This window comes from Lycium ferocissimum, chromosome 5, assembly GCF_029784015.1.
Source record: "Lycium ferocissimum isolate CSIRO_LF1 chromosome 5, AGI_CSIRO_Lferr_CH_V1, whole genome shotgun sequence".
NCBI lineage: Eukaryota > Viridiplantae > Streptophyta > Magnoliopsida > Solanales > Solanaceae > Lycium > Lycium ferocissimum.
The window spans coordinates 3,953,264-3,975,567 of record NC_081346.1 but is presented as its reverse complement, the minus strand read 5'-3'; the positions used below and the strand labels follow the sequence as shown (position 1 = coordinate 3,975,567).

The window sequence follows — 22,304 nt, the reverse complement described above, 5'->3', positions numbered from 1 at the left end:
TGTGTAGTTAGTGACAAAATTTAAATTCTGAAAGAGCTCTTTCTGTGCAATTAGTGTTTCAGAATTAGTATTTTTATATTGAACATGGATGATGGAGACGGCTGCAGGGCTCTTCCATTTTTCAGAATTATTTGATACCCTCACTGGTCTTGAAGTTGCCCAATTTGGGATTGGTGTTACTTTCGGTGCAGATAACATTGAATACAAAGGCTAAGTGGCTACGTTACTATGCTTCAAGTCATAAAAGATTTTATGGATGTTTGTTGCTGTTATGTTTTTCACCTTACATTACATGCTGTGCCAATATGTTTGATCTAAATTGGAATGTCATTAATCTAAATTGTTTGGAAAGCCTAAAGTTTACCTTCGGATCAGACCCTCAAAAACAAAAAGGCATTGTGTTCGTTATACTGTTCGTGCCCCTCGCCAGAAAGCCACTGAACTTGCTTTCAAACAGGGTCTTTCCTGCTTCCAATTTTCTTGGACTTAGGATTTGCCACATCGTTGAGTGATCTTTAACCCTAGTGATTTGTCTCTTGGACTGGACCTATTCTTATTTTGAATTATCCGTCACTACGCTGTTCCCAAGGACTAGCAAAACTCTTGGGTCATCTTAATGGGTTCAGAAACCACACGTTTCTCTGGATCATCATAGCATACATATGGACTGTCATTTGAAGTATTATTTTTCCGTTCTTCTGTTGCCTGTCATTGAATGACGTCTTCATGCATACCACATATTAGTACAATATTAACCTGCACCTGTTATTTGGTGAATCTTTTGGCTTGCAAGCTAAGCCCTTTGGTTGCTCGAACTTTAGTCTTCTTCCCCTTTTGATGTATCTTCACAGACTATCCCTGGTATGGGAAGTTCTGCTCAGATTGTTCTTTCAGATAGTAATGGCTATAAATATTTTGCTATTTTTCCTTTTCCCCTTTTCTCTTTCAGTCTTTCTTGTTCAAGTAGTGAGTTACTTCAAAATTTTCAGGTCATAGAGAGCATTAACAAGATGTGGATACGCGACTAGAACTTTATGGCAGTATATTTGGTAAAAGCGTTAGAAGTTTCTTGCAATTTCTTCAAATACATCAGGCTGTTGTTTGCCTGTTGTGCATTTTTAACGTTAAGTACACTTTGCTGACAATTCTTTTAACAGATATTTTCTCTTTAAACTTAATTAACGGGATGCTTTCTCTGCAGCAAGAGTTAAAGTACTGGCAAGTGGAAATGCCACAGAAAGGAGATTCAGGTAAAAAATGCGATAGTTCTTTCTGTTAATGTAGACTGTTCCCTCCTTTTTACTAGTGAGCTTGTGTGATATTAAAGAAGCCTTTCTAATGCTCTATTTTTTATGTAGATAAAACTAGAAGCTTTCTAATGCTCTATTTTTGGTTTAGACTCACTTTTGCTATCAAGAAGCAATACTCACTGACCATGATTTTGATTTCTTGCCATATTTGCCACTTAATTCTTAGCTTACAACAAAGAGTTTTGATGCATTTTACCCAGTAAAGCTTCAATTACTGTCTGCAATATTTTCCTCTTCCCTTGGCCCTATAAATGTAGATTTTAATAAAGCAGCAGACATGCTTCCATCCATTTTGACCGCCTCTAACTTAAATGATGTGGTAAAGTATATTGGTAAAGTTTTAGAAGAATAGTTTCTTCTCTTTTAGATGTGGTAAACGGCTATCCATTAATATTTTCAAATTGAAAAGGATTTTCTCTTCTTTATAGAAGAATAGTTTCTTCTCTTGTTACTGTGAACTAATAGTGATCTATTCAGTGTTTGGACAGGGGGCATCATTAGCATCTCTTGGTTCTTTTCAGCAAATGTGGTTTTATTCCTTCTTTGATTTGAAACTCATAGTGGTAAATTCTTAGACACACCGGGTGTTTACACCACACTAATTCAACTTACCATGGTTAAGTGATCTAATGAAGTAAAAATATACATTAATTAACCACAATTAAGTGATACTAATAGTGTATGTTCGAGCACATGTCATGTATCCATTGATTTGGTGTAAAAACCTTGTAAAGGAAGGTCTTGCTCCTCTGGTTTGATTCCTCAAACACAAGAGCTTGCGCCTCTATAAGCTATAATGGTGTCTTGTTATAAATACATATCTGGCTGTCCTAATGACAGGTATGAAGATCATGGTGCCTCTTACGTTCAAAGAAAATGACTTTCATTAAGCAAATAATCCTTGTCAAAGTTCATAGTCACGCATCAGTGGATGGCCGTTTCTTTTTTAATTACTACATGGTTCAGTAGTGCATGGGATGTCCCAATGTACCCAGTCAAAGTGCATCACATTTTCAGTATCTATCACAAAATGCCACCGTCTTGGTCCTCAAGCCCACACCAGAAGCAAATCTTCTTATTTCTAGTATACAGAAAATACAAACTTCGCTTAGCAATGACAGCAAAAAATCCATAACAGGTATCTCAACTAGTCTGGATTAAACTACTTTTTTAGGCAGGACCAAGTTTGCCAATATGAGAACCTCTCATTTGCTATAAAATCAAATGAGTCAGCAAGAATTGAATGATATGACTTGGATAGAACATAGTACTAGCAACAGAGGAATCATATTCGGGATTTGACCCAACTACTTTGAATTTAGACATAGTTGAGTGATTGATTGATATATTTCTAGTATACAAACTCATCGGTCTCTGGTGCTGACATTGTTTACAGTAATATGTTCTACTCCGAGCTCAACAGACCCAGGTAACGAGGTACTATGCGTCTATGCCATTCTCACATTTATGTACAATATCACCCCCATCAGGTTCATTATCTTCAACAACCTCCACTGGCTGGCTCGATGGAGCTTAGCAGACCATTGCCTCTTAGTTGTGTGCAATGTTCTTCTGCATCAGCTTGAGCACAGATTATCACCACCGCCAGACCATTGTGATGTGCCTCTTGCATGATATTAACAGCATTGTCGACCGTCATCCCTGGTATAACCTTCATGAGTACTTGAACAACATACTCCCTCTTGTTGAAATTGTCATTGTGCAGCATCACACGATAGGGCGGGGACATTTTCCTTGATTTTCTGGAAAATGAAGACACAAGTTGTTGTGATAATAGATTATTAAATCATTGCATTTGTTCTTTTCAGAAAGTTTTATTAATCATTGCATTTCAACCTCACAACTTGTATCATTTTCAACAGAAACTCCAGAATACATGCAGTTTTTTTATATGAATCATATCAATAGGAAAATTTCTCGTCTACTTTGGGGTCTGATCCATATTCAACTCTTGCCTAACTTACCCCTGACTAACTAAACAAATAAACACCACTTCTGTGCTAAAGGTGAGATGTATTGGTCTTCTTGCCTGAAGGAAAATTCTCGGGTGCTCCCTAAAGAAAATATTCCAGATTTATGATCCTAGATAGATTGCCCTTTTTTTTCCCATTTTTACAAGAATCACCCTTATTTGAAAACCCTTGCTCTGTTCCTGCTCTCCACCTATACCATTGAAGGGCTGCCAATTTTTTTCCTCTTTCATTTCCCATCTTCCACGTTATTAGGTTGTACAAAGTACTTACACATCTCCTAAACAACAATCAAGCAATATGCATCCAAGGATGTGGTCAATAAAGTGGGTTGAGAACCATGAAGTCTCACGATCAAATAGCAGCAGCGGCAAAAAAAACTAGGTGATTTCTTACCATGTGTCCAAGCCTTGGTGGACAGAGTTACCCGCTACCTATGCTGGTGGGAGGTAGCAGGTACCCCGTGGAATTGGTCAAAGTTTGCGCAAGCTGGCCCGGACACCACGGTTATTAAAAAACAACAACAATCAAGATATGTCTATGTAACTTGCAACACAAAAGTCCACAAACGTCTACGGTGCTTGAAGATCACATGATTATTCAGGGAGTTGGAAATTCATTTTTTCCATTTGAAAACATAAGGATTCTTTTTATTGGAGTCATGAATGGTATCGCCTGATCTGTGGTTTTCTCCTGGTGGAAATTGGGACTTGGGAATTGATTAGGTTGTCTCTGTGTGGAGGCGGAAAAACATGTGATTAAAATAGGTTAGTAGAGGCGAGGATGGAATCTGGATGCTGCAGTGGTTGGACTTTGACAGTAAGCCAGTTTGCAAAGACAATGTACAGTGAAGGAGAACGAAGCATTAAAAGACTTCCTTCTGGATTTGGAAAGACAGGATGGAATGACTTTGTTCATTTGACAAATAACTGCCCGGTTCACACATCAATAGAGAGCATTTCAGGGTAGTTTCCATTATTCTGTTTACTAAGGGAAATGTAGTCCAGGGAAAGGGAATAGTAAAAGGTCCATCAAACAAGAAATATAGCAACTGAAGAATGAAAAATCAATGTAGTTATTATATATATGGATGCGACTCCAATGTGATCAGCATGCTTGGGTTTTTCCTTTCATCAACCATGCATAAAAAAAGGGCAGCCCGGTACACTAAACTCCGGCTATGCACGGGGTCCAGGGAAAGCCCGTACCACATAAGGTCTATTGTACGCGGCCTTACCCTGCATTTCTGCAAGAGGCTGTTTCCACAGCTTGAACCCATGACCTCCTGGTCACATGACAACAACTTTGCCAGTTACGCCAAGGCTCCCCATCCAACTATGCATAAAGAAGAAAGAATATATTCTCTTCCTTCTATCTTTGGAGAACGGTTCTGAAGTTGACATGAATGGACTTAGTTACTTAACGTCGATTTATGTCTAACTCTATATTACTGTTATGACCCACCAATTAATGTCACTATCTACGTATGAGCATGGTTTCAATCAACTTTATTTTTCACTAAGAAACAGAGAAGAATAGACAAAATATTCCATTTTCGAACAGAGTTAATATGTCACTTAGCAGAGCCCACATCAACGTGAAAGAGAAGAATAAAAAAGTTTTGGACTCATGAAAGAATGGTAAAGCCTTGAAAATAGCACATATTTCACATTTGAGGAATCCATACCTCAAGTCGAACTCAGATTCACGCCCAGGAGTTGTTTTCTCTATAACAGGCTTATCCAACACCCCACCACCTTTGCCTACTGCTATAGGCATTGCCATTAAAGTGTTCCGATTTGTCCATTGCTTTTGGCGAGGTTTCTTATCTCCTGTATCACATAAGCCGACAATTCAATCTTATGCCAAGTTACAAACATATGTGAGTCAAGATTCATAAAGAACAGTGGTTATTCATCAGTTCTCCAACTTATGCACACATATTCTAATTCTATATACATCAATCTACTATTGAGTGAACTGACAGTCTCAGATTCAGAATTACATCCATATATTCAATTATTGCTCTAGTAAATAATATTCATTAAATACTTGATATCTCGAAACTAATACATTTCTCTTGGACCAACTTCGAAACTTTACAAGTTTTTTAATGGAAGAATGTTAAACAGTTTCTAAAAATATCAATGACTAGGTAACCATGATTGAACAGCCAAAGATGCAGATAAACAATCTTCAACTTGGACTCTCATAGTTCTCTCACAAATTTTCGGTCCTTTTCAGTAAAGAAAACAGCCCCATTCTACCCTAGTAAAAGTTCAAAAGATTACATTTGTTACCAAGAAAATAAAAGTTCAAAAGTTCAGTTTACTCTTTACTTGAAGCTATTATGAATGTTTCTGGGAGAAGAATAGCATTAAGAACCTCATCTCTACACCAACACCCCCTACCCCCTCACACACAGCTCCCAATTGACACTATTTTTTCCTGTATTGTGTGTCTGGTCGCCTGGTACTTTGGGATAATTACAATAGATATGAGGTTTTTTTTTTTTTTTCAAATCCAGTTCAAAGACCATAACTTTTTCTCTGTTTTTCACTCTAAATGCAATTGACATCCAAGAATTCACGACCCCCATCGTCCAAAAACATTCAAGAAAGCAAACTATGTCAATTAAATTGCGAAAGAACAAAAAATTCTTGGTGAAACAACAATAAAGATTCAACAATTAAACAATTACAACATATACAATAAGAGAGAAAGATGGGTTTACCAGGTTTTGGTTGAAAGATTTGATGGGGAGAAAGAGCAACTCGGCCACAAATGGCAGTTTCCATAACCATAACTCTTTTCACTCACTACACACCACACACACAACACTACTACTAATACCACTAAGCTCTGATTTTATTATCTATCACAAATTTGTTCACTCTGTTTTTCACCTGAAAATTTATATATATATAGTAACTGCTAAATAATAAGAAAGAAAATTAAATGAGTGGTTGGTAGGTACTATACTATAAACAGTCGATCAAGATTCAAGTCCTTCACACATATGGAAAATTGACACGTATTAGCTTTGGTGAAATCACAACCCTTTCCTTATTTCCTTATCTTAATTAAAAGGTCAATGCCTTTTTAAAATATGCTCTCTTTTAATTCTCTTTTTGTATATCCCTCAATTAAATTAGCATCATTTTAGTTTAATGCTTCACGGAGAAAATAACAAAACATGATCCATTATGTTTGGGTATTTTCACAATAGTAGTTCAATTATTTAAATTTGTTACAAGTGAACACTTTTGATCTTCTGAAATATTTAACAAACGATGATTACTTGACGCAACAAATTGTGAAAGAATACTTAATTGGGAACGCCTCTTTTTGAATTAGATTAACTAGAATATATTTATCCTAGCTCGAACTTGATCTGTTATTCCCTCCATCATAATATCATCATATCATGTTATTCTAAAAGTGGGAAGGCCCTACGTTGAAAAGTTGAATTACTAAAATATCCATTAAAAGTTAAATGACATTTTTAACCCTCATCTAAACACTATTCCTATACTAAATTTACCTACCAATGAATAACGGAAAATAACTCAATTGAATGACACATTCCATATATCTGCCAAAGTACTATCGTAATCCGCTTAGTTTCCTCTAGATTTTGATATTTTTTCTATTTAAGAAGCCTAAAAGTCACTTTTTAATTACAGTCTCTTAACTACGCCAATAAAGCTTTAGAATCAACATAAAAAAGGAAGAATTAAAACGTTTTTCAGCTAAAAGAAAAAACCCAACAGCACACATCTTCATGTATTTGTTTTTTGTAAAAAAACATCTCTTCCTCTTCTTTCTCCCACATTAATATTCTATTTATGTGCTACTCGTTTCACATTTCAACTTTATCTATTTTATCCTTTGATCTTCCATCGGTAACAGCTTATATGTAATTATGTCACATTTTTAGTGCATCATATTACTGTGCGTAACAAAAATGTCAAATAACGTTAACCTCTTTTTCCTTCTTCTTAGCTGTTCTTTTTTATCTCATAAAAACCTATTGCTATGTATTGTGCTCAGCATCATCTGGACAGGTAAATTTATTATTTTCCTGTTACATCGGTTCATCTTTTGCTGACTACATATTGTTGAAGGGCTTATATTTATAGAACTATGTATAATGTAAACTCTTTGCTATGTATAATGTTAACTCTCTGCATAAAATTACTGAACTTCGTTCATGTAAGCTTTTTGCCAACGGAAAGCTTTACTTGTTTCCAGTTGGTACAGTAATATCCGTATTCTCTTAATAAAATGCTAAATGATATATGCATTGCAATAATCAGAAGAGTCTGTACTTGAGCTTTTGTGATGTTGCCTTTCGTCTTATTAATTAGTAGCGTATGCATCTTTAATGTAGGCCTGAGGCTAGATGATGTCGAAGCATCCTACAAGTGAACTTTAAAGTGCTTTATTTATACTATATACGTCTGACATTCAAAGGAACTGAAGCAGCAAAAGTGTGAAATCTACGACAAGACAGAGCTTTGTGGTACATTTACTTTTCTTCAATGTCAAAATTTTAATTTCTTCTAATATCTCGTTAAAGTTAGATTACTGAAAAAGATGTTACTCCATATTCATATGATGTTAAACACGTGTTTGCATGTCATCATTTAACTGGAAAAAATTCTCTTAGTTGTAACATATGCGAGCCATACTATGGAAGATTTATTAAAGAAGAAGCTCTAGCAATCAATTACATTTAGAGTATTTAAATAGTGAAGAAAATTGCTCCATAAAAAGGAGATAGTAAAGAAAAGTCACTTCCAAAGACTTATGAAAGCTACTCATACTTACATTTAAATTATGTGAGGCCAACGGTATATCAAATCCCCACGAAAGTGAGGGAGGGTAGAGTATCTGGGACGACTCTACAAAGGGCCATAATACATACTACGATATAAAAGCATAAAAAGAGGTCAAATAAGGCCAAGAGATTCAAAGCGATATGGAAATTAACTAAAACGACTAAGTCATGATGAAGCGATTTGATTATGTAAAATAAGATACTCAAAGTATAAAATAACAAATGATCGACAATCAATATCGCGATAGTGTGACTACTAAATAGACTTACTATCTACTAGCTCATCCTCCAATATCAACTAAGGTCGTATACTTCCTTTTCGAATTTTAAATATTGATTACTTACATGTTTCTACTATTATATCTCGTATTGTATTACGAAGTTTGTCCCCGGATAGCCTCGTTCCTAATCTTGTCACTCCCGGTGTGCTCACACATCCATCTCAACATTCTCATCTGACATCTTTTTGGGAGATCTTAATCGACGTACAACATAGTGGTCTAACCACCACTTTGTAGAATTTGCCCTTAAGTTGTGGTGGCACCTTCATCACGTAGCACTGAAGCCTCCATTTCATCCATCCCTTACTAATACGGTTCATCGTCAATCTCCCCGGCGCTTGTATAATAGACCCAATGAAAACTACTTGTCTTCTTCGGATGACTTGGTACCAAGCCTCACTTCCACGCCGGCCCATCTTGAGGTGCTTCATAACTTGCACTCCAAGTGGTGTCCTACTCCAACTTTTAGACTCCGAGTTCTATGTGTTCTCGAATTACCAAAACTTTTTATGCCGCGTCAATTCATCTATTGGAGAAGGATAAGAGATGATCCTTGATGCAACCCATCCCGGGAAGTGCTAGTCTCACTCTCGTCCTTACCTCGGCTCCCTCATACATGTTTTGATCACCCTGTGTACGCGCTAAGGTATACACTTTAGCCTCCAAGCATCTCCATAGGATCTCCTCGAACTTTGTCGTAAGCCTTTTCTAGGTCGATGAATACCATAAAAAATTACGGCAACATTTAAAGATGGATTATGGATCGACTAATCTGCAGAAATGCAACTTTTATCTTAGCGGCTGGTTGTTGTGAACTCCGGATATCGCCTTGTTCTTGTATAGAGGGATCATTTTCCGTTTCATTGCCATCTTAAAGATGACATTAAACAACCTTAAGGAACTTCCAAAATTCTCCGGGAATCTCGTCGGTCTGTCGCTCTTCCCTTGCGCATCCTACGAACGACCCCAACCTCCTCAACCTTAATACTCTGCAATACCCAAAATCGCGATGCCTCTCGTATGTTCTAAATCTCCCAACACAATGTCCCTGTCCCTTCTTTATTCAAGAGTTTGTGGAAATATAATCTCCGTCTAATGTGAGCCTCTTCTACCAATACTTTGCCATGCTCATCCTTATGCATTAAATCACGTGCCTCCTCTCTCTCACCTTTTTCTTATCCCCGCCTTTTTCCTCTAGTTCCGCATAAAGACGTTCAAAAGCTGCCGTTTTTGCCATCGAAACCGCCAACTTCGCCTTCTTTCTCGCCATCTTATAAAGTTCCCTATGCGTCCACTTCTCCACCTCATCCTCGCTTTCTATCAACTTCGCATACGCTACCTTCTTTGCTTCCACCTTCCTTGCACTCCATTCCACTCTGCCCAACGACTACCCGTCGAGACCCCCGAGACTTCCCCCCTAGCTACTACCCTAATGCAACTAGCCGTTCTATCCCACATACTAGTCGCATCCCCACTACTATCCCAGCCCCCATAGTCCGTATATCACCGTCACTAGTCATGGTCAAACTCCCCCATCCGATCTGGGCCGATCACCCACGACCGTCTTCTCTCGCCTTGATCCCTAAATCCATCACCAAAAGCTTATGTCGGGTTGTAAGGTTGTCGCTTACCTAACTTTACGTACCTTTATCATCCTTCCTAAGGAGTAGAAAGTTAATGAATACGGAAGGTTACCAAGTGCTCCTCCTTTTAAACTCGATCTATCACCAACCCAAAAGCTCTTGCGAAATCCAAAAGTGCGACTCCTTTCCGTCCCCCGAAGCCAAAACCTCCATATCATCATAACCCCCGAAATAGGCCGATGTGCCATTGAAATCACCTTGCATACCTCACGGTATCCCACTACCTCGTCCAAATCCTCCCAAAATCGCCTCTTCTCCTCCTCGCCTAAGCCGAATACGCACTAATAATGTTCAAAGTAAGCCCCTTCAACGACCACCTTAATCGACATCATCCTATCGGTGACCCTCCTAACCTCTACCACCGATCCCTCAAATCACTATCTCTTAAAATGCCTACCCGTTCCTATAGTTCACCTACCGGAGATCAAGATACCCATCTGTCGTTTAGTAGGCCATTTGGTCTCTTGAACACGAAGCTATATTAATCTTCCTTTCTTAAGAATCTTAACTAGCTTCTTCCCCGTTAACGTCTTAATGTTCCGAGTGTGACCCACTTACCACTCCCAACCCTTCCGACCGCTTTCACGAGAACATGAAATAACCAAAGCCACGAAAGCCTAGTTGAACTAATAAATTATTGAAAGGACTACGGTCGCAAAAATATAACTACGGGTGTATGGACAAAGGATGGATACGAGAAACCCGAGTACCGCTCGGTTGAACCGAACTTAAAAATATACCACGAGCCTTCACCGCCGCACTTTGCACCGCCCGGAGTAATGTTCACAAAGACACCGAAAGGGAGAAGAGAGAGAGAGAGGAGGGGGAAAAGGAATAAAAAGACAAAAGAAAATGGAGGAGAACGAGGAGAAATGTGACGCGAAAAACTCGTCGGATCGGCGGTTTTCGGCGATTTAAAAAGAGAGAAAAAAAGAGGTATAGAAGAAGAGAGAGAGAGAGAAGAGTAGATTTTTGACCGGCGTTACAGTTTGTAGTGGTCGAAAAATTGGCCGGCGTTACTCGTTAAATGATACGACGATGGCCGGAACAGTACAATGACCCTTACAAGAGAGAGAGAGTAGAGAGAGAGAGATATCTGATATATTAAAAAAATTGCATCAGAGAAAGGTTATACCAATTCAGTTGATTATGTATAGCTACAAACTATAATAATGATCGACAATCAAGTAAATAGACTTACTATTCATCAATATCAACTTATACTTCCTTTTCGAATTTTAAATATTGATTACTTACATGTTTTACTATTATATGTATTGTATTACGAAGTTTGGGCAAATTGACATGGGACATACGTGCATAAAAAACTAGTTTCATAATGAGTACTAGTATTTTTACCTTTTCATTTTATTTCATAATAAGTGATGTTTCACGTGAAATTCTATGTGTTGAATTACCACAACTTTTTTATGGAGAAGGATAGAAGGGTGGTCCCATTATTCTCCAAATTTTGAGCCATGTGCTAGCTGGCACTCGACGATTTCTCAGTCATAAAAAAAATTACGGCAACATTTCTGTCTTATGGATCGACTAATCAAATGCAACTTTTATCCACTGGTTGTGAATTGTGTTCAAGAGTATTTTGTTTTATCTTAATTCTTAAGGAACTTAATAATCGAAACGCCCAATTTTTCTTCAGAAAAAACTGGAGAGAGGAAGGGAATTAATGCTAAAATACTATCCTTAATTAGTTTTTTTTTAAAAAAAATCTCAGAACACCTCACTTTTCATGTGACGTTATTTTGAATGCATATCTAAATTCGTATCCCGATGTACCTGTATGTGTATAAATCACCTGTTCTTTCCAAATTAACTATGCTGCCTATTTCAACTTATAACCTAACTTATTAGGGAATTAGTCCGCCAAATACCCAAGCAAACCATCATGAAAACCACTTGTTTTTGCTGTCATCATCCATTTCTCAAAAGCGACGACATTGTTTGCATACCTCACATCTGCTATAAGTTCTCTTCTTTCATGGGCAATCAAAACAATGTGGTTCACGAAGCGCCCTCAGAGTACTCACTTAAAATATAAGCCTCTTCTTTAGGAGTAATCAAGAATTTGTGTTGTAGGGTTCATAACATTTATTTACTAGTTTCGTATAAGTGTGAGATCTACAACCGTCCTACCTTGGTTTAACACTCTGCTTATTGTGGGATTTCACTTACAATAAGTGTGAGATCTATGAGAAGAAATTAAATTTTGAAATTGAAAAAGAATAAATCTACAACAAAGCTCGGTCTTGTCGTAGATCTCGCACTTTGCTTCTTCAAATTTAGATTAATGAAAAACAGGTGACTCCATATTTATATGATGTTATGTGTTTGTCATCATTTAACAGGGAAAAATTCTCTAAGTTGTAACATTTGTAAGCCATTCTATGGAAGATTTATTAAAAGAAGAAGTCTAGCAATCAATTACATTTAGAGAATTTAAATAGTGAAGAAAATTGCTCCATAAAAAAGGAGATAGTGAAGAAAAATCACTTTCAAAAGACTAATGAAAGCCACTCATATTTACATTTAAATTATGCGGTACATTAAAAAGTGAGGGAATTATCAACCTTAATAATATCTTATATATTAAAAAGATCACATAAGAAAAAGGTTATACCAATTCATTTGATTGTGTATAGTGATAAACTATAATAGTGATCGATGATCAAGTTGGTTAAAATAGACTTACTATTCATCAATTTCAACTTGTACTTCCTTTAAGATTTAATTTATTGGTTACTTACATGTTTTACTGTTATTTGTATTGTGTTAGGAAGTTTGTGCCGATTAAGATGGACTTACATGCTATGTACGTGCCCAAAAATTAGTTTCATTATAAGTTCTAGTGTTTTTACTTTTTTCATTTGTGTCATAATAAGTGGTGTTTCACATGAAATTTTATGTGCTAAATTAGCACAAATTTTTTATGGAGAAGGGTGGTCCCACTATTCTCCAAATTTTAAAGCCATGCGCTAGCTTGCACTCGACGATTTCTCCGTTATAAGAAACAAATTGCGGCAATGTTTTTGTCTTATGGATCAACTAAACAAATGCAACTTAATCCACTGGTTGTGAATTGTGTTAAAGAGTATTTTGTTTGATCTTTATTCTTAAAGAACTTAATAATCGAAAGGCCCAATTTTTTTTGGGGAAAAAACTGGAGAGAGGAAGGGAATTAAAGCTAAAATACTATCCTTAATTAGTTTTTTTTTTAAAATCTCAGAACACCTCACTTTCCATGTGACATTATTTTGATTGCACATCCAAATACCTATTCCGATGTACCAGTATGTGTATAAAGCATTTGTTTCTTTCCAATTTAAGTATGCTGCCTATTTCAACTTATAACCTGACTTATTAGGGAATTAGTCCACCCAATCCCCGAGCAAACTATCCGGAAAACCACCTATTTTTTGCTGTCATCATCTATTTGTCAGAAGCGATTACACTTATTTCCATATCTCACATCTGCTGTAAGTTCTCTTCTTTCTTGGGCGATCAAAACAATGTGGTTCACGAAGCGTCCTCAGAGTACTCACTTTAAATATAAGCCTCTTCTTTAGGAGTAATCAAGAACTTGTGTTGTAGGGTTCATAACATTTTATTTACTAGCTTCATAAAGTGTGAGATCTACGAGAAGAAATGAAATTTTGAAATTGAAAACGAATAAATCTACAGCAAAGCTCTGTCTTGTCGTAGATCTCGCACTTTGCTTCTTCAAATTTATAATAAAGAAAAAGATGCGACTTCATATTTATATGATGTTACGTGCTTGTCATCATTTAACCAGGAAAAATTCTCTAAGTTGTAACATTTATAGGCCATTCTATGGAAGATTTATTAAAAGAAGAAGCTCTAGCAATCAATTACATTTAGAGAATTTAAATAGAGAAAAAAATTGCTCCATAAAAAAGAAAACAGTGAAGAGAAGTCACTTTCCAAAAACTAATGAAAGCTACTCATATTTACTTTTAAATTATGTGGTATATCAAAAGTGAGGAGTTGTTAACTTGAACAATATCTGATATATTAAAAAGGTTGCATCAGAAAAGGTTACACCAATTCATTCGATTGTGTATACCTACAAACTATAATAGTGATCGACGATCACGTCGTTTAAATAGACTTGCTAATCATCATGTTTTACTATTATTTGTATTGTATTAAGAAGTTCGTGAAGATTGACATGGACATACGTGCAATGTATGTGCTCACTAGTTTCTATTAAGTTCTAGTGCTTTACTTTTTCATTTGTTTCATAATAAGTGATGTTTCACATGAAATTCTATGTGCTAAATTACCACAACTTTTTTATGGAGAAGGGTAGAAAGGTGGTCCCATTATTCACCAAATTTCGAGCCATTCCAGTTGGCCCTCGACGATTTCTTGGTCATGAAAAAAATTACCGCAATGTTTTTGTCTTATTGATCAGCTAATCCACTCGTTGTGAATTGTGTTAAAGAGTATTTTGTTTGATCCTTATTCTCAAAGAACTTAGTGAAATGTAATCGAAAGGCCCAATTTTTCTTGGGGAAAAAATTGGAGAGAGGAAGAGAATTAAAGCTAAAATATTGTCTTTAATTAGTTTTAAGAAAATCTCCTAAAACATCTCAGTTTCCATATGACATTATTTTGAATGCATATCCAAATACCTATCCCAAGGTACCAGTATATGTATAAAGCATTTGTTTCTTTCCAAATTAAGTATGCTGCCTATTTCAACCTGTAACCTAACTTATTAGAGAATTAGTCCCTCAAATTCTCAAGCAAACTCTCCTGAAAACCACCTGTTTTTGTTGCCATCATCCATTTGTCAGAAGCGACGACACTTGTTTGCATACTTCACATCTGCTATAAGTTCTCTTCTTTCTTGGCGATCAAAAGAATGTGGTTCACGAAGCGCCCTCAAAGTACTCACTTAAAATATAAGCCTCTTCTTTAGGAGTAATCAAGAATTTGTGTTGTAAGGTTCATAACATTTTATTTACTAGTTTCATATAAGTGTGAGATCTATGAGAAGAAATTAAATTTTGAAATTGAAAAAAAAAAATCTACAACAAAGCTCCGTCTTGTCGTAGATTTCGTACTTTGCTTCTTCAAATTTAGATTAATGAAAAAGATGGGACTCCATATTTATATGATGTTATGTGTTTGTCATCATTTAATCGGGAAAAACTCTTTAAGTTGTAACATCTGTAAGTCATTCTACGGAAGATTTATTAAAAGAAGAAGCAATCAATTACATTTAGAGAATTTAAATAGTGAAGAAAATTGCTCCATAAATAAGAAGATAGTGAAGAGAAGTCACGTTTAAATTATGCGGTATATCAAAAAGTGAGGAGCTGTTAACAAGAATAATAAATGATATATTAAAAAGGTTGCAGCAAAAAAGGTTATACCAATTCAGTTGATTGTGTATAGCTACCAACTATAATAGTGATCGACAATCAAGTCATTTAAATAGACTTACTATTCATCAATTTCAATTTGTACTTCCCTTTCGAATTTTAAATTTGATTACTTACATGTTTTACTATTATTTGTACTGTATTAAGAAGTTTGTACCGATTGACATGAGACATACGTGCAACGCACGTGTCCAAAAACTAGTTTCGCAATAAGTTCTAGTGTTTTTACCTTTTCATTTTGGTTCATAATAAGTGGTATTTCACATAATCAAGAAGACATTAATTTTCTAGGAGTGAATAGTTTTCTTAAAAGGTGTGCCCAACCTAAAACATCACTTATTACGAAATAGAAAGAGTATGAATAATGATTTAGGCCATTTTGGTAACGACGAGTGCATGAATAACTCCGACTATTAACTAAGAGCAAAATTGTTGAGCAAAATTGTTCAATTTCACATGGTTAAAGTGCAAATTGGCTATCTGCCCTAGTAACTCCGACTATTAACTAAGAGCAAAATTGTTCCATTTCACATGGTTAAAGTGCAAATTGGCTATTTGCCCTTGTTTGGTCATACGTAGAGGTCCATTAATTTTGATGGGTATAAAAGGGCTACTTGCATAACAATATAAGAGGTCCTTTAGTTACTGGTCAGAGTTATACATGTATTAGTAATGCAGGAATTAGTTATACACGGATTAGTTATGGAGGGTTTAGTTATTTTATTTTCTACCCTATATAAAATAATATATATTGACCTATAATTTATACATGCTTTAGTTGAGCACGATTGTAAACTAGTAACCAAACACCATATTTTGTGTGCTGCATTTTATACATACAGTCACAATTAAAAAATCTTTGCCAAACATGCTAATTTTAATACATGAATAGTTCACTTCCTAATCAATAACCAAAAAGACCCCTAAGGTCTTTAATGACACCAAAATCAAATGATGATATTTTTTTTCTTCTATTTCCAATAGTTGAGGAGCAAAATTAGCCAGTTTTTATTTTATTAACGATGATTAACTGCTAAAATAATGTAAAAGTGTAATTCATACATTTATTACTCCATCCGTCCCACTAGGCATGAAGTTTAAGAATGAAAGAAAGACTTTTGACATTTGTAGTCTAATACAAACTTAAGATATTTTTGTGATCATGAATCATCTCATAAATTTAAATTATTTTTTAATATAAAAAAGTGATATTCTTTTTTGAATAAATTAAAAAGAAAAATGTGCCCCATATATTAGTACAATGAGTAATTTTTTTACGAATATGAAAAAGAGGGAAAAGGAAACCAAAAAAAATACTACAGTAACAAAAAAAAAAAAAAAAGCAAAAAAGCAAAAAAGAAAAGAAAAGGAAGTTGGTACTGGGGTGCGTGGTCTCGTAGCGACCTTTCGTGACACTGGCGCTTAAGGTATCGGTGAAGTCATAGTTACACTCTCTAACTCCATCCAATGCGTCGCTGCTGCAGAGCCGGTTCTTCATGGCTGACTACACCCAGGTTCATCACCAACGCCACCACTCATAACTTCCATCCTATATTCAACTTGTGCTTCCATCGTAACAACACCTCTTCCCCAACGGCTTCCTACAGCCGTCGATGGTACAACCCCGAACAGAGCCGTCGTTGTGGACCGGACACTGTCCGTCATTGGGTGGAAGGGGATTCTCTTCCTCCTGGCCCGCATCAGGGTCAGTATTGCATGTTTGATTGTGTTTCTTCTAGGAAAAAGGTGTAAATATACCCCTCAACTTTGTAATTTAGAGCAGATATATGCCTTATTAAAAAAAGTGCATATATATACCCATGTTGTTACTCAAATGGCGCAAATATACCCTTTTCGCTGACAATTTTTTTCTTTTTTAAAGTTTCTGTTGAGATTTTATGTTTTCCGGGGCGCTTACCGAGCGGGTCGGATAACTGAGAATATCGGGTGGGTGGATATATATAATTGGGTAATAGTTTAAAATTGAACTAGTAAATGAAATGCCACGTGGAATTTCAATATATATATATTTTTGGTATATATGCACCACTTTTTAATGAGGATATCTCTGCTCTAAATCGCAAAGTGAAAGGTTATATTTGCACCTTTGCCCTTTTTTGTAACACTGGAGTTTGAATTAATGTATGGAATATTGGTGCAGCAGAAAGGTTTACGGTTGTTTCGTATAACATATTGGGAGATAGGAATGTTTCCAATCATGGAGATCTATATAGAAATGTTGCCCCAACTTACTTAGATTGGGACCACCGTAGAAGAGTTATTTGTGAAGAACTCCTCGGATTGAATCCTGATATAATTTGCCTACAAGTAATTAACAGTTTCCCCTTTGGTTACTAGTACCTTTATATATGTCTAAGTTTTGGTGATGAAACTAATGAAGAATTTTATTCATATGATTGAATAGGAGGTGGACAAGTATTATGATCTACTAAACATTTTGGAGAAAGCTGGCTATCTCGGTTCCTATAAGGTTACTTTACTCTATACCCGCTGTGGCCTCGACTAAATTACAATAAAAGGAAAATTGTAGTATTATCATTCATTATACGTCTCTCTCTTAGAAAAATATTCACTGTGTTACTTTGACTATGTAGAGGCGCACTGGCGGTTCTGTTGATGGCTGTGCTATGTTTTGGAAGGCTGAAAAGTAAAAGCAATAAGTAAAGGTTATACCTTCCAGTTAGTAGCTTGATACTTGTTTGGACTGAAATGAATACTTGCTCATGCCAGGTTTCTGCTATTAGAGGGTGAAAGCATTGAATTTAGGCAGTATGGTCTTCGGGATAATGTCGCTCAACTCTCTGTTTATGAGGTAGTAGTTATGAATTGCAAACTTATCTTTTCTATGTTCTGTAATCTCATCTAGCCTTATGGGATCAGTGAGTGATTAAAGAATGCTTGAGATTTGGATAATAAGCGGGGTGGGTACAAATATGTAAAAGGAGATATGAGACTAAAAGAGAACCAAATTAAACTGAAAAACATGAGAGAAACTGGTCAACAAACTAAACCTGAGCATCTAACTAGTACACAGTGATTAATCTAAAGCTCATCAAGCTTCAGGTTCTTCAGAACGTGCGTATGTGATGGACACTGGCTTAAATGACCTCTTATCTAAGACTTCCTGCTTGCATAAATATTTAGATTACTTTTAGTAGGTCAAGCTCTGTACCAATAAAAACATCTGCAGGTAGTTGAGATTTAGAACATTCGATTTAGCTGATATTGGAAAGCATGTCTCTATTTATTCTGAACTGGATGGTTTCCAGGGTGATTTGTCTGGACAATACAGTTTTTCATAGTTTCATTCTTATTGAGTCATATCTCTTGCAATTTTGCATGTCTAACTTCGTCTGGTACAGACAGATGCGTGAAGCCCAGTCAAGGAGGCTCGTAGTTGGGAACATTCATGTGCTATATAATCCAAGCCGTGGAGATGTTAAGCTTGGTCAAGTAAGATCCTGTATTCTGAGTTAACTCTCTATTTTTTGTATTATATAATTTGATAGGCAACTGACTGTACATGTAAATTTACCTGACAAGGTTTAACAGTTAGACAAAGAACATTAGTATTTCTTAGGGATGGAAATCTCCCTTTTTGTGTTTTAAGCCTAAACTGCTTGTTCCAATGCATGGGTTAGTATTGAAAAATACATTTGCTACTGATTGTTATAAACACTAGAATTATTTGAAAGGCATACTTCAATGCACATATGTCAGAAAATAATTCCTTTGATTATTATTTTGTAAATTTTATTCGACTGGAAATTAAATTTATCATCTGTTCACATATTGGCTTTAAATCTCTGGGGGTTTCTGGATCAAATGGCTTTCAAATTGTCCGAAACTGGAACAGTACATCCTATTTGGTTATTAGAAAATTCAAGTGAAAATATAAATGGAAACATCAACTTATCAAATTGTTATTTCCCGTAGCTCTTACTACTTAGACACATGGATAGGGCGTGTGTTATTCTTTTGGACTTCAAATCCTCTTTCCATCAGCATGCCAATTGACATCTGAACAGTCTCTCTTTTTAAAGAGAGATCTTCTCAATCGTTGTTCATGCTCCATGATAAAATATGTGTCCAATATTGTGGTAATAAGATTCTAGCTTTTGCTACAAAATGGGTGCTTTTCCTCTTCTGGTAGCATGCTTAACTTTAGACATAAATTGTTCAAATTCTTCCTTTCAGATTCGCTTTCTTTCATCAAGGGCTCATATACTTTCAGAAAAGTGGGGCCATGTACCTATTGTGCTTGCAGGTGATTATAATAGCACTCCCCAGGTGCGAATCACTGGAATTTATCTTTATGAGGTATGTCATTGACTTCTATTTTCAAGGCTAACTTGCTGAAACAATGGTTATTTGTTTATCCCTTGTGACAGAGTCCAATCTACAAATTCTTGACATCATCTGAGGTAATATTCCCGATTCCATTTCAGTATGCTTTATGCAATATTAAGTACTTACAAAAAAAATAAAAATTAAGTACTTCTTAAGTCATATGAACTACATGTTTTTTGGTGGAGTCGTTCGATTCTCAAAGGATTTATTTTTAATATTGCAGCTTAATCTCATGCTACATAACCGAAAAGAGTTGTCTGGTCAGAGACGATGCCATCCCTCCCAAGTTCTTGGTCTTAGAAGAGAAAAGGGGATTTTGTTTGTTCCAATGGACAGGTGAAACAAAGATCTGTCAGTAATTTTGTCATTTGAAGGTCTATGCGCTCCTGTAAATCAGATAGCAAGAGTGTTCATAAAACCTAAGGGGGGGTCATAAGTTGCTTCAGTTTGTGTTTTGTGAGAAAACAATGTGGTGTTTTGTAACAACGTGACGTCTTCTCTATATCCTCATTCTCAGTTCTCAACTTCACTATAATAGTAGAATGTATGGTCAAACTCTTGATACTTAGTATAAATCAAACTTCGGAAACCAAATTTTTTTATGGGCATAAGACTTTGTTACATTGACAGAGTAGACAAAAATATAGATATGAAAGTAACTAGCCATTTACTTAAGGCTTAAAAAAGTTAGGACTTACAAATAACTCCTTTAACTGTTTATGTTGGTTGTTGCTGAATTTATTTTGGGTTCAGCTATTGATGCCCTTCATAAATTGTCGAGTGTGTTTGATTCTTAATCCATTGATATTTGAGATTTCTGATGTCAATTGGTTTACTTGTGAGAAAACTATATTTGTATTACCATGTGATTCTGATGAAGAATTTTTGTTGTGTGCATGCAATTGACCTCAGATTTTTTAATTCTCGCTGGAGCGAAGAGGAGATGAATGTTGCGATTGGCGCCCCTAAATGCCACATAGCTATGCACCCTTTGAAGTTAAATAGTTCTTATGCGATGGTGAAGGTACGACTTGTCCTTCCTATTCACAGTTGATGTTTATTCCCTTGTATATTCCTCTTAGGCGGAAGCTACCTCTTCCTTTTTCTTAGGGATCTCTAACAACAAGGGATAACGGTGGTGAACCATTAGCCACATCTTACCACTCGAACTTTCTGGGAACTGTTGATTATTTGTGGTACTACTGCTGTTGATTACAACTGCCACTTGTATTTTTCTGCTAACTTGATGGACGGCGTCAAGCACTAATAGTAAAATCTGCCACATGCAGGTATTCTGATGGTCTTGCACCCACAAAAGTTTTAGATACTTTACCAATTAATGTCTTGAAGGAAACAGGTGGTCTTCCCTGCAAGGTATTGTTCTTCTGACGTAGTAGCTTGATGTTGTTAACAAGTACACTTTAGATTATGCCAAAGAGACGTTAATAAGGTTGTTAAAACATGAAATATTGTGCCAGAAATAGATTCAACCCAACTAATATATTGAAAAAAAGTATCAAGTTGATTTGGATTTGGGTCCTTTACTTGATAAAATAACTTGGTGCTTGATTGCACATTTGGGATAGATTTTTCCATCAAGAACCATAGCCTCCCCAAATCTTGTTACAACATCTTTTCTATATGTTGAACCATTAAACTTTTATTTGGTATGCCGGATAAGAGCACTTCTTGATCTCATTATATTTGATATATTCCTTGAGATGATTTTTGCGTTGACTACTTCTGTAAGCTGATTTTGATTTGAATTTCTGGGGCTGCAGAAATTCGGTAGTGATCACTTGTCTTTGGTTTCTGAGTTTGTGTTCTTGGAAGTTGAAGGCAAGAATGAAGCAACCGAAGACCGTGCTATCAGTTGAAGGTGACATCTGTTAATAGTGATGCACCGATCATCCATACAACAAACTCATCATCATCCTACAGTTCTATAGCACACAGGTTCAAGACAACATGGAAAACAAACTGGATGTTGCATATACATTGTCAAAAAAAGTTACATGAATCAAGTTGAACGTAAGAAATGACGAAGTTTAGTTTGTGATTACTAAGCAGATGCAATGTGCTATTCGCTGTTGAGTAGATTTATAGGATGAATTCATTTGTGTTCATACTACATACAAATGATTGTTGTACGTAGCGCATACATGATAGGGACTCGTGCTTGGGAGTTTGGACATGTGAATATGTTTCATGGATCAAACCGGTACCTTTAGGGGTCGTTTGGTAGGAGGTAAGTTATCCCACCTTTTATCCAAACATGGGACAATTCCAATCCCACTTTGTTATCCCACCAACCAAACATGGGACAATTCCAATCCCATGAGACTAATAATCTCATCCCATCCTATCTCTCCTATCAAACGACCCCTTAATGTCGTCCCAAGTTTAGGTCGGCATTGCAGTAGGAACATATGTTAA

At 36.0% G+C, this 22,304-nt stretch overlaps 2 protein-coding genes across 3 annotated transcripts; one reads left to right on the top strand and one right to left on the bottom strand.

Annotated features, from left to right (window-relative positions):
* Positions 1-2,535: 2,535 nt before the first annotated feature.
* On the bottom strand, positions 2,536-6,201 carry LOC132055509 (ATP-dependent Clp protease adapter protein CLPS1, chloroplastic). Its single transcript, XM_059447376.1, has 3 exons — positions 6,036-6,201; positions 4,989-5,133; positions 2,536-3,073 (listed from the first exon to the last, which is right to left on the bottom strand). Exons 1-3 carry the CDS (start codon positions 6,103-6,105, stop codon positions 2,812-2,814), a joined length of 477 nt encoding a protein of 158 aa, XP_059303359.1. The 5' UTR covers positions 6,106-6,201; the 3' UTR covers positions 2,536-2,811.
* A 10,674-nt stretch (positions 6,202-16,875) lies between these two features.
* LOC132055508 (carbon catabolite repressor protein 4 homolog 3-like) lies at positions 16,876-21,991 on the top strand. 2 transcript variants are annotated; one of them, XM_059447375.1, is made up of 13 exons: positions 16,876-17,202; positions 17,662-17,825; positions 17,923-17,988; positions 18,113-18,165; positions 18,249-18,330; positions 18,885-18,971; positions 19,716-19,808; positions 19,910-19,942; positions 20,092-20,204; positions 20,781-20,892; positions 20,979-21,064; positions 21,158-21,242; positions 21,650-21,991. In XM_059447375.1, the coding sequence occupies exons 1-13, from the start codon at positions 16,965-16,967 to the stop codon at positions 21,743-21,745; spliced, it is 1,308 nt and encodes a 435-aa protein (XP_059303358.1). In that variant the 5' UTR covers positions 16,876-16,964; the 3' UTR covers positions 21,746-21,991. The 2 variants fall into 2 exon arrangements, with proteins under 2 accessions (XP_059303358.1, XP_059303357.1); XM_059447374.1 differs by having other exon boundaries at positions 17,659-17,825.
* Positions 21,992-22,304: the final 313 nt, after the last annotated feature.

What these genes read in the sequence shown, in the direction of transcription:
- LOC132055509 (XM_059447376.1), bottom strand. Translation starts at nt 6,105, where the DNA reads ATGGTTATGGAAACTGCCATTTGTGGCCGAGTTGCTCTTTCTCCCCAT. An exon ending in AATCTTTCAACCAAAACCTG is followed by an intron (nt 5,134 to 6,035) that starts GTAAACCCATCT and finishes TATGTGATACAG; the next exon opens with GAGATAAGAAACCTCGCCAA. An exon ending in GAATCTGAGTTCGACTTGAG is followed by an intron (nt 3,074 to 4,988) that starts GTATGGATTCCT and finishes TTCATTTTCCAG; the next exon opens with AAAATCAAGGAAAATGTCCC.
- LOC132055508 (XM_059447374.1), top strand. Translation starts at nt 16,965, where the DNA reads ATGCGTCGCTGCTGCAGAGCCGGTTCTTCATGGCTGACTACACCCAGG. An exon ending in CTGATATAATTTGCCTACAA is followed by an intron (nt 17,826 to 17,922) that starts GTAATTAACAGT and finishes ATGATTGAATAG; the next exon opens with GAGGTGGACAAGTATTATGA. An exon ending in AATTCTTGACATCATCTGAG is followed by an intron (nt 19,943 to 20,091) that starts GTAATATTCCCG and finishes TTAATATTGCAG; the next exon opens with CTTAATCTCATGCTACATAA.